Source organism: Hemitrygon akajei, chromosome 4, assembly GCF_048418815.1.
Source record: "Hemitrygon akajei chromosome 4, sHemAka1.3, whole genome shotgun sequence".
Lineage (NCBI taxonomy): Eukaryota > Metazoa > Chordata > Chondrichthyes > Myliobatiformes > Dasyatidae > Hemitrygon > Hemitrygon akajei.
Genome location: NC_133127.1, coordinates 99994502 through 100012141, shown reverse-complemented (window position 1 = coordinate 100012141; position 17640 = coordinate 99994502). Strand labels below are relative to the sequence as shown.

The 17640-nt window shown below is 40.5% G+C and overlaps 1 protein-coding gene across 3 annotated transcripts in view; it reads right to left on the bottom strand.

The window, feature by feature from the left end:
- Window positions 1-17640, bottom strand: part of sorcs2 (sortilin-related VPS10 domain containing receptor 2) — an 893773-nt gene that overhangs the window by 388391 nt on the left and 487742 nt on the right. For all 3 annotated transcript variants that reach the window (XR_012098663.1, XM_073043099.1, XM_073043098.1), the window contains exon 4: window positions 2339-2503. Coding sequence is in view for 2 of the 3 variants with exons in the window: in XM_073043099.1 (XP_072899200.1) it covers window positions 2339-2503 (165 nt within the window). In the remaining variant the exon portion in view is untranslated. The remainder of the gene's footprint in view (window positions 1-2338; window positions 2504-17640) is intronic.

Sequence of the window (17640 nt, the reverse complement as noted above, 5' to 3'; positions counted from 1 at the left end):
TTCCTTCTCCGTCCTGAAGAAGGGTCTTCGCCCAAAATGTCAGCTGTTCACTCTTTTTCATAGATGCTGCTTGACCTGCTGAGTTCCTCCAGCATTTTGTGGGTGTTGCTTTGGATTTCCAGCATCTGCAGATTCTCTCTTGTTTGTAACTATCCAAGATGTTTTGCAGTACCCACCTTTTTGGAGTAAAGTTTAGAACTGGGCTGTAAACGTGAATGCACATCTTTGGATTTGTATTATTTTGCATGATATTGTTGTTCTGCTCTTTGTTCCAATGATTATCCAAAGTGTTTTTCTGAGTGTTTTCCAATGGCAATGTAAACAACTTATAATGCAAACAATGTAAACAACTTTTATAGGTACATATAGGTTCCTGTAAATGCCATCCCAAGTCACTTTTTGATTTTGTCTAACTTTACAAATGATGTTATTACCTTGCATACAATGTAAGTCTTGTTAGGTCTTACTTGTTGTTCTATATGCCAGCATATAGTGTGAAATTAGGTATCATTTATCATGCTTCACTTTTATGCTTTGGTACTGCTAATATTGTTAAATATGCTGGTGTTTTGATATCCATGATTTACAGTCCATGACATTCTGTTAGCACCTTCATCAGTATTATTTGATGTAATCATGAATGCTGGTGTTCCTTTTGTACTCTATCTCAAACGTATAAACAGCGTGTGATCCCCAGAATTTTAGTGGGTCAAAATGGGGCAGATGTCAACCATGAAGAAATTAAAATTGGAAGAAAACATCAAACTTGAATGAGTCAAGGAGCGTGGAAGTAAACAATCCAACTGCCTTTGTTCTTGCCATGTGAGTGAAGGAATGGAGGCTGCCATTTTGTGAAGCTGCTCCGTAACCTCCATTTTACGAGCTTGGTTTTGTTCAAGAATAGCTGTGTCAGTGTTTTAAAGTGCACACAATGATGCTCCTGATAACTTGCTGATTTCCAAAGCAAATGATCTCCAAATTTGGAAAGATCATTTCCAAATAAGAAGTTATTTGCAGTCTTCCTTGGTAGGATAGAACATGCAGGTAATGTTACAACTATATGAGACCTTGGTCAGACCCCATTTGCAGTACTGTGTTCAGTTCAGGTCACCTCACTACAGGAAGGATGTGGATGCTACAGAGAAAGTGCAGAGGTGGTTTACAAGGATGTTGCCTGGTTTGGAGAGTGTGCCTTATGAGAATAGGTTGAGTGAACTTGGCCTTTTCTCCTTGGAGCAACGGAAGATGAGAGGTGACCTGAAAGAGGTGTATAAGATGATGAGAGGCATTGATTATATGGATAGTCAGAGGCGTTTTCCCAGGGCCAAAATGGTTAACACGAGGGGGCATAGTTTTAAGGTGCTTGGAAATAGGTACGGGAGGGCGAGAGGATGTCAGGGGTAAGTTTTTCCACACAGAGACTGGTAGGTGTGTGGAATGCACTGCCAGTGATGGTGGTGGAGGTGGATACAATATAGTCTTTTAAGAGACTCTTAGATAGGTACCCGGAGCTTAGAAAAATAGAGGGCTGTGTTGTAGAGAACGCTTTAGCCAGTTTCTAGAGTAGGTTACATGGTCAGCAAAAGATTGTGGGCCAAAGGGCCTGTAACGTGCTATAGATTTCTATGTTCTATGCAGGTTTATGAATAATGGAACCTGTGTCCGACCTGAGTAACTAGAGCTGGCTGATTCAGAACAAAGAGACATTCATTATAAGTTGTAACTTAGAGAGGGTCAATAAAGTGATGCTGGCTCGGACCAGAACCAATGGGAAGCAGACACACTCGCCAGAAAGGTCAGAGCCAACGAGACTGAAACACAACGCTTGAACTGATGAGGTGGTTCAAATGCAAAGCAGACAGAATTCTGGAGATTACTATTTCAAGGATGTCCACCCTGCCAGCGTCTGGGAGAAGGATCAATTGTTTGGCCAACGGGAGAGCTGTTACTTCAGTGGGGTAAATTGGAGAAGGGGTCTGCGTGTGTATTGGTACAGAGAGAACAAAAGAATTCATGTTTTAAGTTATTGGCCCGGAGACAATGAGTTACGTTGAAGTATAGGGTTGTGCAGTGAATTACCTAATCTTAATCAGTTGATAATAGTCAACAACACCAACAATTGTATACAATGTGGAAAAAGAGAAATTCATGGTGCTGGAATTAAGCTATACCTACACAACATAATAAAGAATAACCCTTTGAAAAAGATGTTAGCATCTATTCTGAAGATAAATCTTTAATTCTGGAGATTCTAAAACTGGATTGCAACCATTCCACACAAGTGGTTGGGCTATTTAGGTAGCAATTCAAAAAGAATATATTCTAAGGTCATACTCACTCGCCCCTCCTTGCTGTACACGAGCAATTTATCTTGTTCCTTTGGATGAAACACCAGATTTTCCACAGAGAAGAAAATTTGCTGCTTTTGAAAGTTTGCTCCTTCATCAGTACTCAGAAAGAGGCTCTGATCATGATCATTTATTGATGAACTCACAAGAATGATCTGAAATAGAACAAACAGAAAATGGATCACTTTATTGTGTAAATAAACACAGTGGCTGAGCTAAGGGGTAGTTTTTCAACTCCGTGTCACCATTGGTATTGGGTGTGCGCTGTTGATGATCTTTTAGCTGTTAGCAATGGCAGTTCATTTGTAGTACATAGTGGAATTCAAACAATGTAACAGCAAAGAACTTGGTACTACATTGGAATCACAACATTGTCAATCTTCCCTAATACAGCACATAGGATGCAAGTTGTAACAGCTACTAGAAGACATGGTAGATTACGAAAATATCAGGAGCTGAGGATTGTTGAACAACTGTTCTCATTAATCCAACACTCTTAACTTTGTAAAGCATGTGAGTCAGTGGCACATGAACCTCTACTTAAAAGAGTAGCTGTGTTCCTAGAAATCTGCCTACAGTTCTACTGTTTTCTGTAACATGGAACAATAATAATGAGTACCACAGCTGCTGTTCATGATGGTGAGGGGGTGGGGGTGAGGGTAGAGGGGCAGGGGGCATGTAAGTGATACCTTAGAAACTTACAGTCAAAATGGCCAGTAGCTGCATTCGGAGACAAGCTGTTGCAGATAACTTACCGTAGATTTCGCACTACAGAGCGCACCTGATTAAAAGCCGCTGGCTCTAATTTTAGAAAGAAAATCAATTTTGTACTTGTACAAGCCGCACCGGATTTTAGGCCGCACCGGATTTTAGGCTGCTGGTGTCCCACGTTGTAATATGAGATATTTACACAGAAAGATATTACACGTGAGGATTTTTTAACTTTTAATTAAATCCATATGGTAACATAAACAAATACATATTGCAAATGCTTTTTTTCGAACCGTGCCTGTAACGCGGCTACTTTTAAATATACATACGTATCGGTAACACACAAATTACGTTGCGTATACTTTTTTACTGAACAGTGCATGAACAACATTCCAATATCTCCTAACGACTGGTAAAAAATATATACTGCAGCCTACCAGGAAAAGTTATTGATCGCCTTTAACTTAAAAGCAGCGTTTCGCTCGGGTCTAATGCCCCCACCTTCCCGTTTATCGCAAACGGTATTTCCCACAAGACGCGGCGAAACCGGATGTGACGTCATAGCATTCCGGGATGTAGTACAGAAAACAAATATACTTAAAACACTTCTAACTTTAACTAGAAAATACTAACAAATGAATTACTAAGCGAAAATATTATAAACTAAATAACTGCCATAAAGGCAGCACAATGCTTTTCTTCGAGTGTTTTCCATGTTGATGAGGGTGAGTACAAATGACTGATTTACAATAATTTAGTTGTGAAAGTGCGCTTGATTTATCGTACAATTTCATTGGACCTCTGTGAACTACTCATCAATTTTATTGGTCTACTGTTACGAGGCAAAATGTTTTTGGCGGCATGAAAAAAAATCATGCATTAGCCGCACCGTAGTAAAGGCCGCAGTGTTCAAAGCTGTTCAAAATGTGGGGAAAAAGTAGCGGCTTATAATCTGACATCTACGGTAATCACTTTCAAGTCTTTAGGCATACACTTGGAGACATATGGAAAATGCACTTTTGCACACAAATAGGTAAGATAGTTTAATGATATGACACACAGCGAATAACAGTGCTTGCATTTAAACTCGTTAACCTGCTTCAGATAGCTTGAGGGAAAATAATAAGGCAAAGTTGAAAAAAATAGGAAAACAAATCTACTGCTTCAAAAACAGCTGCCAAATTATCAAGGAATATGAGTTGCAAAATCAAAAGTATAAAAATGTATTATGTCTTTCGCAGTTTGCGCTCATCTTTTCCCCCACATCAATTCTACAAGAACAATTTTTATTTTGTTTCTCAGATTTTTGGGTAGTCACTTGTGAATTCCCCAAGGGCAAATTTCCATAACCCAAACAGCAGTAATACATGGGTCACCTATATTATTAAAATATTAACTACTTAAATAGAAATGAGGGGAATTTTAAAGAAGAGAACGAGGGAGATATTGAAGCAAAGAGCATTAAGGAGGGATTTCAACAGTAGTAAATCAAGGCAACTGGACTTGCAGTGTTGTCTAGAAGACGTTTTGCCACTTATCCACGAGGCTTCTTCAGTTCTGATCCATGGTGGCTAGTTTTCTGGTTTATAAACTCTGTGAAGGTATTGCAATCACGAGGGTCGTTAAAGAGTCGTAGAGGTAATGAAAGGGTCATTAGACTTACCTTTGCTGAATAGAGGTGTGAAATGTTGTTGAGATACCAGGGTGGAGATGTTAGGACTGCACTGCAAGTAGCTGATAGATATCGTACCCCACCCCCTCTGTTCGGGGACTGGTTTTCCAGTTTAACAAAGATGGCTTCTATAATTTATGGCTTCTCTTTTAAATCACTTGTCCTCCCTGTCCAAAATATCAAAGGAGTGTCCCTTGTCCTTTAGGTGTAGATATACAGTCAATGATCTGGGCCAGAAAGGAGGAAATCTTTCAGCTTTAGGAAGATATAGAGGGCCTCGTCAGTCAGGCAACGACGTGCCATATGAACGTAATCCAACAAAGCAAGGAAACAAAAGAGAATACTAAGATGTGTGGAGGTACAGAAGATTAACTCCATGGGTCCTTTACTCCATGGTTGGTTAAAAAGGCATAAAGAAAGCTTTAATGAGACATGAAGTATAAATCTAGGATGTTCTGTCAGAATTTTATACATAGCTGTCCAAAGGCCACACATTTCAGTAAAGAAGTGGTCACATTAGAAAGGGTACAGAGGAGATCTGTTAAGATGTTACCAGGACTGGAAAGATTTAGTAATGAAGAAATATTGGCTGCCCTAAAGCTAAAGCTATTTTCTATGGAATGCAGGAGTCTGAAAGGAGTATTAATAGAAGTGCAGAAAATTGTTAATGCTCTAATCAGTTTTCATTCAGGCGTCATTCAATGTCTGTAGTGAGATGCTGAAGATGTTCTATAGGTCAGTTGTGGAGAGCGCCCTCTTCTTTGTGGTGGCGTGTTGGGGAGGAAGCATTAAGAAGAGGGATGCCTCACGTCTTAATAAGCTGGTAAGGAAGGCGGGCTCTGTCGTGGGCAAAGTACTGGAGAGTTTAACATCGGTAGCTGAGCGAAGGGCGCTGAGTAGGCTACGGTCAATTATGGATAACTCTGAACATCCTCTACATAGCACCATCCAGAGACAGAGAAGCAGTTTCAGCGACAGGTTACTATCGATGCAATGCTCCTCAGACAGGATGAAGAGGTCAATACTCCCCAATGCCATTAGGCTTTACAATTCTACCGCCAGGACTTAAGAACTTTTTAAAAGCTATTATTAATGCTTTTTGAGATAGTGATTTAGATGCATATCATATTTTCTTACTGAGTTAAGTATTGTATGTAATTAGTTTTGCTACAACAAGTGTATGGGACATTGGAAAAAAAGTTGAATTTCCCCATGGGGATGAATAAAGTATCTATCTATCTATCTATCTATCTATTAGCTGATGAGACAAAATATGTTTACATTTAACATAATTGTAAGAGATTAGAAGGCAGGTAAGATAGAACATAGGACAGTACCGCACAAGAGCAGGCCCTTTGCCCCACAATGTTGTGCCAAACCAGCTAAAAAGCAAATCAAAAACACCCAAACACTAATCTCTACCTAAACAATGTCAATCTTCATCTTCCTCACATTCATGTGCCTATTCAAACATCTCTCAAAAGCCTCCAATGTGTTTGTGTCTACCACCAAGCCAGGCAGTGCATTCCAAGCATCCACCACTCTCAAAAAATGTACCCCTCACATCCCCCTTGAACTTACCCCCTCTCACCTTCAATGCATGCACTCTGGTATTAGATATTTCAACCCTGGGAAACAGATACCACTCTATCTATGCCTCTCATACCTCTAACAGATTTCCCCTCAACCTCCGGCATTCAAGAGAAAACAACTCAAGCATATCCAGACTCTCGTGGTAGCACATGTTCTCTAAAAAGTCAGAATCCTGGCACCATCTCCAAAGCCTCAGCACCCTTCCTATAGTGGAGTGACCAGACGCAATATTTCAGAGTTCTATGAAATTACAACATAACCTCTTGACTTGAATTCAATGCCTTGACTAATAAAAACAAGCATTCTATTAGCCTTCTCAACCATCTTATCAACCTGTGTAGCCACTTTCAAGGACCTGTGAACTTGGATCCCAAGATCTCTCTGCTCAGCAACACTGTTGAGGATCTTGCCCATATCCGTGCATTATCTCTTTGCATTTGCCTTGCAAAAAGATGCAACACCTCACATTTATCTGGGTTAAACTCCATCTGCCCTTTCTCTGCCCATATCTGCAACTTATCTGTATCATGCTATATTCTTTGCCAGTCTTCTACACTATCGACAACTCCACCAATCTTCATATCATCCATATTTCAAACTATCCGACCAAACAAACCTTTTATTTTGAATTTGCTTTTCAATACTTTCCCTGACATCTACTTTCTGGTGTGATTCTTCCCCTAACATGGGAAGGAAACATTTTTCTTCCAGAAGAGATTGGGTACTGGAATTCACGGATTGACAGTCTTATCAAGGCAGAAACTTCCATCACTTTTAACATGTGCAACTATTAGTTTTGAGAAGATAAGACCTACAGAGTTAAAGTCATAGAAAAGTACAGCACAGCCCTTTGGCCCATCTTGTCTGAGCCAAACCATTTAAACTGCCAACTCCCTGAGCTAGTGCTGAAAGATGAAATCAAGTATAAAGTTTTATTGCTTTTTGATTCTGTGACTGTTGCTGTATCCACCACCCTTTCAGGCAGAGAACTCCAGATCACATGCCATGAAAAAGATTTTCACTCTGTAACCTTGATTTTTGTGTCAATCACCTTAAGCAAGGAATCACTGAAATAGTAGAGATATTTTGAATATTACTATTACAAAGTGCTCGAGGAATACATGCCTCCCTACCTGTACAGCAATGTTTTACCTATGCCTTTAAATCTACCGTAAGAGCTTTTTGCTGAACAGAAGTATCTTCTCCTCCTGGGTAATATACAATTAAGCAAATAAGCCTTGACAGGATTTTGAAGTGCTAGTTCAGGTTATTAAAAACACTTGATGCAACCTTCACACTGACAGAGCCTTGAAGTTGACTTGGGCATTAATCATATTGACAAATCACTCATTGGAGACAATGGTCTTCACACAAAAGCAAACAGAATCTGTTCCGTAAAAGCACAATGATTGACAAGGAATACTAATTCTACTAATCTACAGGGAATTAGCATTGTGAAAATGCAATTTGCCACCAACTGGAAAAAAGTCCTTGGCATAAGGAAGTTTACACAGCCCCATTAGTAATTTACAACTTTCTCACTGTGGGCTTTCACTTTATAAAATATGAAGACCAGAAATAATCTCCAGTGTGGTTAAGAGTACAATTAATCTTAAATTAACATACTTCAGTATCTCCAAAACTCCACGCTATAAATCTACAAATTACAGACTGTTCATTTACTTAACTCTCACTGAAAGGAATAAATATGTTGCTTATTATGTCCAATAAGTAATTAAGATCCACACTCAATTCAAGGTGGATGATTGGGATGTGTGCTATTGTCGCTGTGAATTTTTATGTTCTATTTTGACACTTGGGTTTTATTTATTATTATGAATGTGAACGAGGTGAAAATAAACTCAAATAACAACAACAATCACAAGGATATTGCCAGAAATTGAGAGCTTGAGCTGCAAGGAGAGCCTGTGGAGGGGGGTCTGTTTTTCTTGGAGCAGAGGAAGCTGAGGGATAACCTTAGCGAAGTTTATAAAATCTTGAGCACGATAAAAACCTGGCCACAGATATCTCCTGGGATACGAGGATATTAAAACTAAAGATCACAGGTTTCAGGTGAAAGGGAAGGACTTGGGTGTAAGTTTTCCACCCAGTTGGTGTTGGATTTATTTATTTATTGAGATTCAGCGTGGAATTGGCTCTCCCAGCCCTTTGAGCCATGCTGCTCAGAAACCCCTGATTTAATCCCAGCCTAATGACGGGACAATTTCCATAGACCAATTAACCTACCAACTGGTACATCTTTATACTGTGGGAGGAAACCAGAGCACCCGGAGGAAACTCACGCGGTCATGGGAAAAACGTACAAACTCCTTACGTGCAGTGGTGGGAATTGAACCTGGTCATCAGTACTGTAAAATGTTCTGCTAACTACTCCACAGAGTACTGCCCACCCAAACCCCCCCCCCCCAACCCCAGTATAGGAGCAAGATAACAAAGCAAGTAACCTTAGGCGGGTACAAATACAATTTTTAGAAATCCCCCCCCCCAAAATAAAAATAGCTTTTAAAAATCTCTAGATGTTAACTATCCTTGCTTTGATGGTATTTGTAGCTTGAAAGACATATTTTGCAAGCATGTACTGTATATTGCAAAATAATAGTTGAGATTATTTCCAAAGGGAAACAGTTTCTGCAGGCTCCTGAAGTATGAATGGTAGTGAAGATTGAATGATTTACAAAATGGAATTCTGGAATACAAAACCAGTTTAAGGCATGATTGCTCCTCCAATGGCTCTCACCCAGCAAACTCTAACACTAAAATATATAAATATATCACGAGCATGGGAACAAAACCACCAGCAAATTTCCCTTCAAGTCAAGTCACTTTTATTGTCATTTTGACCATAACTGCTAGTACAGTACACAGTAAAAATGCGACAACGTTTTTCAGGACCATGGTGTTACACGACACAGTACAAAAACTACACTGAACTACGTAAAAAAACAACACAGAGAAAGCTACACTAGACTACAGACCTACACAGGACTGCGTAACGCATTACAATAAATAATAAACAGGACAATAGGGCAAGGTGTCAGTCCAGGCTCTGGGTATTGAGGAGTCTGATAGCTTGGGGAAAGAAACTGTTACATAGTCTGGTCGTGAGAGCCCGAATGCTTCAGAGTCTTTTCCCAGACGGCAGGAGGGAGAAGAGATTGTATGAGGGGTCCTTCATAATGCTGTTTCCTTTGCGGATGCAGCGTGTAGTGTAAATGTCCGTGATGGCGGGAAGAGAGACCACGATGATCTTCTCAGCTGACCTCACTATCCGCTGCAGGGTCTTGTGATCCAAGATGCTGCAATTTCCGAACCAGGCAGTGATGCAGCTGCTCAGGATGCTCTCAATACAACCCCTGTAGAATGTGATGAGGATGGGGGTTGGGAGATGGACATTCCTCAGCCTTCACAGAAAGTAGAGATGCTGCTGGGTTTTCTTTGCTAAGGAGCTGGTGTTGAGGGACCAGGTGAGTTTCTCCGCCAGGTGAACACCAAGAAATTTGGTGCTGTTTACGATCTCTACGGAGGAGCCATTGATGTTCAGCGGGGAGTGGTCGCTCCGTGGTGGCTTCAAATCATATGTATCCTGACTTGGCAAAACATTGCTCCTTCTTCACTATTGTTGGGTTTAAGTGTTGGTACACTGCTCTGAGCATTCAGCAGCACGACAACATTTGAAGGTGGTGGCTCTCTACACCACTGAGTTGAGCACAAATGGGCAGTAAATGCCTACATTCTGATAAATGAAGCAAGAGATGCAATAAAGGAAGGCAACAACACACACAGATGACCAGACGAGAAGAACTGAAAACTTAGAGCCGGTTTTGAGTAAGTTGCAGAAAAATAGGAGTCGAGCTAAGAAGGGATTTGAACTCAGTCATAGGAGTGTTAAATTTGAGATATGGGGCTAAAATAAAGCTGATGTAGCTGTGTGAGGACATGAGGTCTGGGTTATTAAGGCAGTGCAAGATAGGATAGAGCCAGTGGTCTCATAAGAGCTGAAATGTAGATCACAGCTTAACAGTGACATGATTCAGGCTGGAGATGGCAAAGGCATTTCACCGCCTCTCTCCTTATATTACATCCAAATATATCATACAGATTCTTACTACTTTTAGCTGGAACACTACAGCATTGGATCTTAAAACATACACTTTACTCAGTTCTAATGAAACAATACGTGTGCAAGAATAGCACGCAATATTCCATTACACCAAGCAGCAAGCAAATCAAAAAGTAGACTACAAATATTTCCCAAATTTAAGAACAGTTTTCCTTTGAAATGGGAAACATGGCCTCCTGTTGTTGACAACACCTCATACCAGCTAAATTTCACTTTCCTATTAACCATAAGAAAGTTTATATCAATTTGTGAAATGATTCATTATTAAAGAATTTGTAAGATTTCAAGAAGAGGTATGTAAAATTATTAAAATAACTGTGCAAGGGAGTTTGCAGCACATGGCACACATGTCTCTGCCAATAAAGGTCCTACACGAAACGGCATTGTCAGCCTACATCCCAGAGAATAGGAATGCAAATCAGAAAGATATCTTCAAGATCATCCCAAACTGACAATCTCATTATGGGTAGAAGTTTCACAGGATTGGATATCTATATATGCTCCTGTGCTTTGTTTAGGATGATATGTGGTGGTTACTGGAAATGGCCATAGTGTTGGTCTCGAGATGTAGGAGACAATTTCACCTGTTTTGCGATTGGGAATAAATATTTATTATCTTCATGCTCTGCTTATCTCATTTACTCTGAGAGGCACAGCAATCTGTGGAATTCATGCATATCAATGCTTAGTCACCTGAGGCTATTAGTTTTGAAGATTTTGTGTTCTAAATTAGAATTGAAGACCACCTTGACTGAAGTATTTCCCCAATCTGTATATCAACCCCAGGAAATTCAGCTGGTTCTTCAATGCAGGGATGAGATTGTAGCTTTTGAGATACAAGGAAGTCTTGCTGAATTAAATATAAGGTTCTAATTTATTCAGGATTCAACCAGTCCTTGACCCCCTTGCATATCCCCTAGTAAATGTACACTTAATTTAAAGCAATTCAACTATTATTTACCCTTCCCCCATTTGAGTGTGAATCAAACATAACTTCACACTTCATATTGATGCACTTGAAAACAGGATGCATATTTGAAAATACTTTTTTTTAAATGGGTGATCCATACCACAAAGACTCCATTCAGATGGAGTCAGGCTTCTTTTCTGTAATAGTAAGATGAAGCACATGAAATGAACCTCCGATCATAGACATGATGGGAAAGGGATCTGTTTCAGATTCCCTTAATGTTTTCTTGTTCTTTGTAAATCATTGGTTTCAAAGCAACACATACAAAATGCTGGAGGAACTCAGCAGGTCAGGCAGCATCTATAGAATATTGAACAACACAGCACAGGAACGGGTCATTCAGCCCACAATGTTGTGGCGATTCAGCTAAAAAGCAAATCACAAATATCCAAACACTAATCCTCCGACCTCCTGTCCATAGAGGAGCGTTTCAGGCCAAAACCCTTCATCAGCTCTCTTCTAAATGGCCTCGCACTGCTTTCAAAACTTTTTGTTCTTAAATAATTACTTCTTGGGTTTTTCCTATTATCAGAAACCACTCCAGATATTGACAAAAGCAATTCCACCTTGCCTAGGGTGCAGGAACTCTATCCATAATTGAGGAGGGTTACTATTCACAAACCAATTCTGCAGATGCTGGAGAGCCAAAAGAACACACACACAAAATGCTGGAGAAACTCAGCAGGTCAGGCAGCGCCCATCAAAATGAATAAACAGACAATATTTCAGGAAAAAATCATTCTTTAGGACTGAAAAGGAAAAGGGAAGATGCTAGAGTTCTTCCTCTCCAGCCCTTTATTTTTCCTACCCACCTGACTACACCTATCATCTTCTAGCTATCCTCCTTCCCCCTTCCTTCACTAGTTTATTCTGGCTTCTTCCCCCTTCCTTTCCAGTCTTGAATAAGGACCTCGGCCTGAAACATCGACTATTTATCCATTTCCAAAGACGCTGCCTGGCCTGCCAGCATTTTATGTATGTTTCTATTCTCTAATCTTGTTTTGGTATCGCTGTACTTTAAATCACATGCCAGGATGCTAATTTGTCTTTTAGAAGGTAATGGTACTGGCGCCTAAAAGCTCATGACACGGCTCTGCAGCTGAATGAATTTATTTCAGTGCTTCTGTTTGTTACCAATAAAGGAAAAAAAGTCAATTAATTATTGTGTTTACTTGTCAATGGGCAAAGCAGGCAACTTAAAGCAAAGAATACAGCTTAATTGAGTGTCTTTTTATAAGCAGCTAAAGCTTCTTTGCACAAGCAGAGAAACATTATCAAAGGTTCAGATTAACATCAGGAAACATAGAAAACCTACAGCACAATACAGGCCCTTTGGCCCACAGAGCTGTGCCGAACATGTCCCTACCTTAGAAATACCTAGGCTTACCCATAGCCCTCTATTTTTCTAAGCTCCATGTAGCCATCCAGCAGTCTCTTAAGAGACCCAATTGTTTCCGCCTCCATCGGCAGCCCAATCCACACACTCACCACTCTCTGCATTAAAAAACTTACCCGACAACTCCTCTGTACCTACTTCCAAGCACCTTAAAACTATGCTCTCACGTGCTAACCATTTCAGTCCTGGGGAAAAGCCTCTGACTACCCACACGATCAATGCCTCTCATTATCTTATACACCTCTAGCAGGCTACCTCTCATCCTCCGTTGCTCCAAGGAGAAAAGGCCAAGTTCACTCAACCTATTCTCATAAGACATGCTCCCCAATCCAGGCAACATCCTTGTAAATCTCCTCTGCACCCTTTCTATGGTTTCCACATCCTTCCTGTAGGGAGCACAGTACTCCAAGTGGGGTCTGACCAGGGTCTTATATAGCTGCAACGTTACCCCTGGCTCTTAAACTCAATCCCATGATTGATGAAGGCCAATGTACCGTATGCCTTCTTAACCACAGAGTCAACCTGCATAGCAGCTTTGAGTGTCCTATGGACTCGGACCCCATGATGCCTCTGATCCTCCACACTGCCATAACAAGGCTGTGTGCTTAGCTGCTGTCCTACTCACTTTATATTTACGGCTGTGTACCTAAGAGTGGCTCCAATGCCGTATTTAAGTTTGCTGGTGGCACATCAGGAAGACTGAAAACCTGGCTGAGTAATGCCACATCAACAACCTCTCAGTCCATGTCAGCAAGACAAAGGAACTGATTATTGACTTCAGGAGAAGAAACTGAAGGTTCATGAGCCAGTCTTCACCGAGGAGCAGAGGTGGAGAGGGTCAGCAACATTAAATTCTTTGGTGTTAGCATTTAAGAGGACCTGTCCTGTGTCTAGCATGTAAGTGCCCTTAAAAAGAAAGTACAACAGCGCCTCTACTTTCTTAAAAGTTTGTGAAGGTTTGGCATATTATCTGAAACTTTGATAAACTTTTATATAAGTGTGGTGAAGAGTGTATTGACTGGTTACATCATGGCCTGGTATGTAAATACCAATGCCCTTGCATGAAAAAGCCCACAAAAAGTAGAGGACACAGCCCAATCCATCACAGCTAAAGCCCTCTCTGCCATTGAATAGTTTTTAGAGTGATGTCACAGGAAAGCAAGATCCATTATCAATGACCCCTCCCCCACCATCCAGGCCATCCTCTCCTCTTGCTGCTGCCATCAGGTAAAAAGGTACAGGAGCCTCAGGGCCTGCACCACCAGGTTCAGGGACAGTTATTACCCCTCAACCATCAGCCTGTTGCCAGAGGCATAACTTCACTCACCCCATCACTGAACTGTCCCCACAAAACATGATGCTGAGAAACATCCTAGGATGCGCTGGGAGACATCATCCCTGATGTAACCTGGGGTCATCGGGTGTTTCAGGTCTTTCAGTATCAGACACCCTTGCCCAGGCAATTCAGCCAAGGTTGATCAGGCCCTGGCTTGTGTCCCAGCAACAATGGTCCGTGAGTCACACCTCTTGATCCACAACCTCTCCAATTCAGCTCATCATTTAGAGCGATACACCCTCGTACCCGGGTGCTGGAACTCCTCTGTCCCGTCTTCTCCCCTCCAAATCTTTCACTCCAACTAGCACAGTTCCAACCCCAAGTGCATCAATTTTTCAGTGCACCAGCACGGCACATCTTGTGAATTCACTTTGCTTTCGCTCGCTTCATTGTTTGTGGTGATAGTTTACCGGAATTTACTTAAATGTAGCGCAAAAAAGTGCTATTAATAAAGATTTTAATCAAATTCCTTTGCTTTTGAACTACCAGTAAGCTGTTGCATATGGTCAGTAGCGCCATCTTAAACCAGGAGTCTAGCATTCTCGATATTTATTGTTTATTTGTTATTATCATTTCTCTCCATCTGTACTTGCAGTTTGTTGTCTTTTGCACTTTGGTTGTTATCCACCCTGATGGGTGCGATCTTTCATCGATTCTACTCTGTTTCTTGGATTTACTGCATTTGCCTGCAATAAAATGAATCTCAGGGTTGTAAATGGTGACATATATGTACTTTGATAATAAATTTACTCTGAACTTTGACAACTGCTATCACGTCTGTGTGGTCAGTGTGCTTTGAGTGTCTGAACATTAAAGTTCATGTTGGTGTGAGCTGCACCAACACACGTCACTACAATATGCAAAGCTGTCAGCTACATGCTTGCTGGAAAATAAATTCACACATGGATTATATGTCCCATTGGCTCAGGTGATTGGGAAGCTCCCCATTCCTTTTACCCCTATTCAAATTAAATCTGTGAGCAAGTTGCCCATTAGCTTTCAATTACAAATGGATTGCTTCTGCTGCTTACGTCAGTCATGTCAGCCAATTGCACATCACACTGAGTGTGATTTTGAGAATGAAGGCAAATTGATTAGAGTTGCTTAACCCAGTATACACTGACACAGTTGGGAAAACTAAATGCAATTGTGTGAGGTATGAGTGAGCATGCTCTGCTTTTATTACTGCTCAACTATCTGAACAGGCAAAACTATTGTGTAGATTATTATTCTTTTTTTTCAAATATTAAGTTATTTCCATATATTATTTCTTTCTTTAGTCTTATAAAGTATTTATAATTAGTTCAGTTTCTTTTTTTAGTCCTCTGTGTATATGGTAGTCTCCATTTCATATTCTGATGAATGATTTTCGAGCTGCATAAACCAAAGGAGCAGCACAACGAAGATCAAAGAAAGGCACTGGAGGAAGAGGAAAAGAAATCAGTTTATGAGAATATTTCCTACATCGAGCAGATATGTAGGCTGTGAGATCTGTGGCTGGAGTGAACTTGTGGCCCAAAGACTCATCCTTTAGAATAATTTTTATTTTTGTATAAGTTTTTCCAATATACTTTACCAGTTATCAATGAAACTCATCAGCAGAAATCAGTTTGAAAAGCTCTGCAAGAATGTTTCTGTGCAAGATTAAATGGAATGAAGTTTTTTTCACTATAGTAAAGTCAGAAAGAAACAGATTGATGGGCCAAACAATTTTTCTCATTGTGTGCAATTGTATGCTCAAATAAGTAGCTGAGCCACCACATAGAACCATGAATTCCAACCCAGCATCAGTCCAGTGTGGCAATCTCAGTATGTAATATGCATAAATGCATTTTGATTAGTAAACCACAAAAGATCCAAACACATTTCAGATGGGGGATGCTGGCAGGCCTGGTACTTCCATTCAATGTTCTCAACATGGTCTCTGAAAAAGCCCAACTGCCATTGCTCTGGCTTTGTCAGGGGAGGTGGCTCATAATCTTCCCAAGGAGATTTACGGATAGGATTCAAATGCCCACATCTTATTTATGAATAACAAAAAAATCTCCACTGCCATAGTTCAGTATAAATCGGGTTGTATGGGTTACAGGAGAGACACCAAACAAAATTCAGCCGAAGGAACATCTACATGGGTCAAATTTCGACTGTCTTGTCCCACATCACCCATGTTCAACCATCCTCTGCCTAACTCTTCTGCTACCTCAGTGTATATGTCTTTGTCATTCCTGCAACATTCAGAATTTTTACCAGCCCATGCCAGCTTCACTTCTGTCAGTCCCTCCCTGAATGCAGCCAAACCTTTTCCGAAACAGGCTGCACAGTTTACACTGGAATATTGGCTAGGTGCTGAGAAGCTGTCTTAGTGCTTCTGAGTTCGGCCATGCAGCAATAATGTGCAGCAGGCATATATTAAGTGAACAGAACCCTTAGAACCCTGAAGGCTCTAAACCCTGAAGGTGAAAAATGACGCACAATCACCTCACACCACACACATATTCTCTTTCACAAAATCACCAAATCCTCAATTGTACCTTGCATTATACTTGCTTTCCTTTAGTCTCCTCTTACAGACATCATTTAAGGCAGGGGGAGGCCACTAAGCAGACTGAAGACTGTATAAATGATCTCAGATGTCATCACCTACCCACTGACACTGGGGTGTTAATTGTATGTTACACTACAGCTGCTACTCTTTACATTCTGTACCACAGGCTGTCAGAATTCAGGAATTATAATCAAATACCTTCTGGACATATAGATCTAAAAAAAGATATTTAAGCCTGGTTGATTTTTTTAAGACTGATTTAAGTAGAATAATTGTAATGCAATTAATTTAACTGTAAGGGTGATTTTTATCATTTCTATTCTTGAGTTTTCCCTTTCTGTCTCATTTACATCTTCCCATATGCCTGACAGTGATGCTCTGGAACTGACCGCTGGGAAGAAAGCTGGAATTACCCAGGGGTCTACTAGTTTCCCTGCTGGTCCCGTGTGAAAGCCCCTCACCTTCACTCGACAGGCAAGTCAGAATGGTAACTCAGTACATGAGGGATAACGTTTGCATTCTGCACGTTATCATTGCAACTCACAAATCACAAGCACATCACTGTCATCACACGACTGGCTTTATTTAGCTGATAACACAAACCAATTTGGATATGAATAGTGCCTTCACTAGGATGTTTTGATTTGCATGCTTCAATCATCCTTGCCAGATCTACTTCCAGAGTGCCTACAAAGCATTTTGAAAACATTAGTTAGCATGAGAATTCTCAATCAGACGAGAAACTGGCCTATGCTATGGAAGATCTGTTGGATCTAGCTACAATTTCTCTCCATTAGTTGTCCAGCATGTTTTCAAGAGATATAAAGGCGTGAGTTAGTTTTTCAGCATCATTACGTGACAGAAATGGGCGTAACTTTCCAATATTTCTTGAGTGTAGAAATGCTGCTCTGGTCACTTTCTTTACATG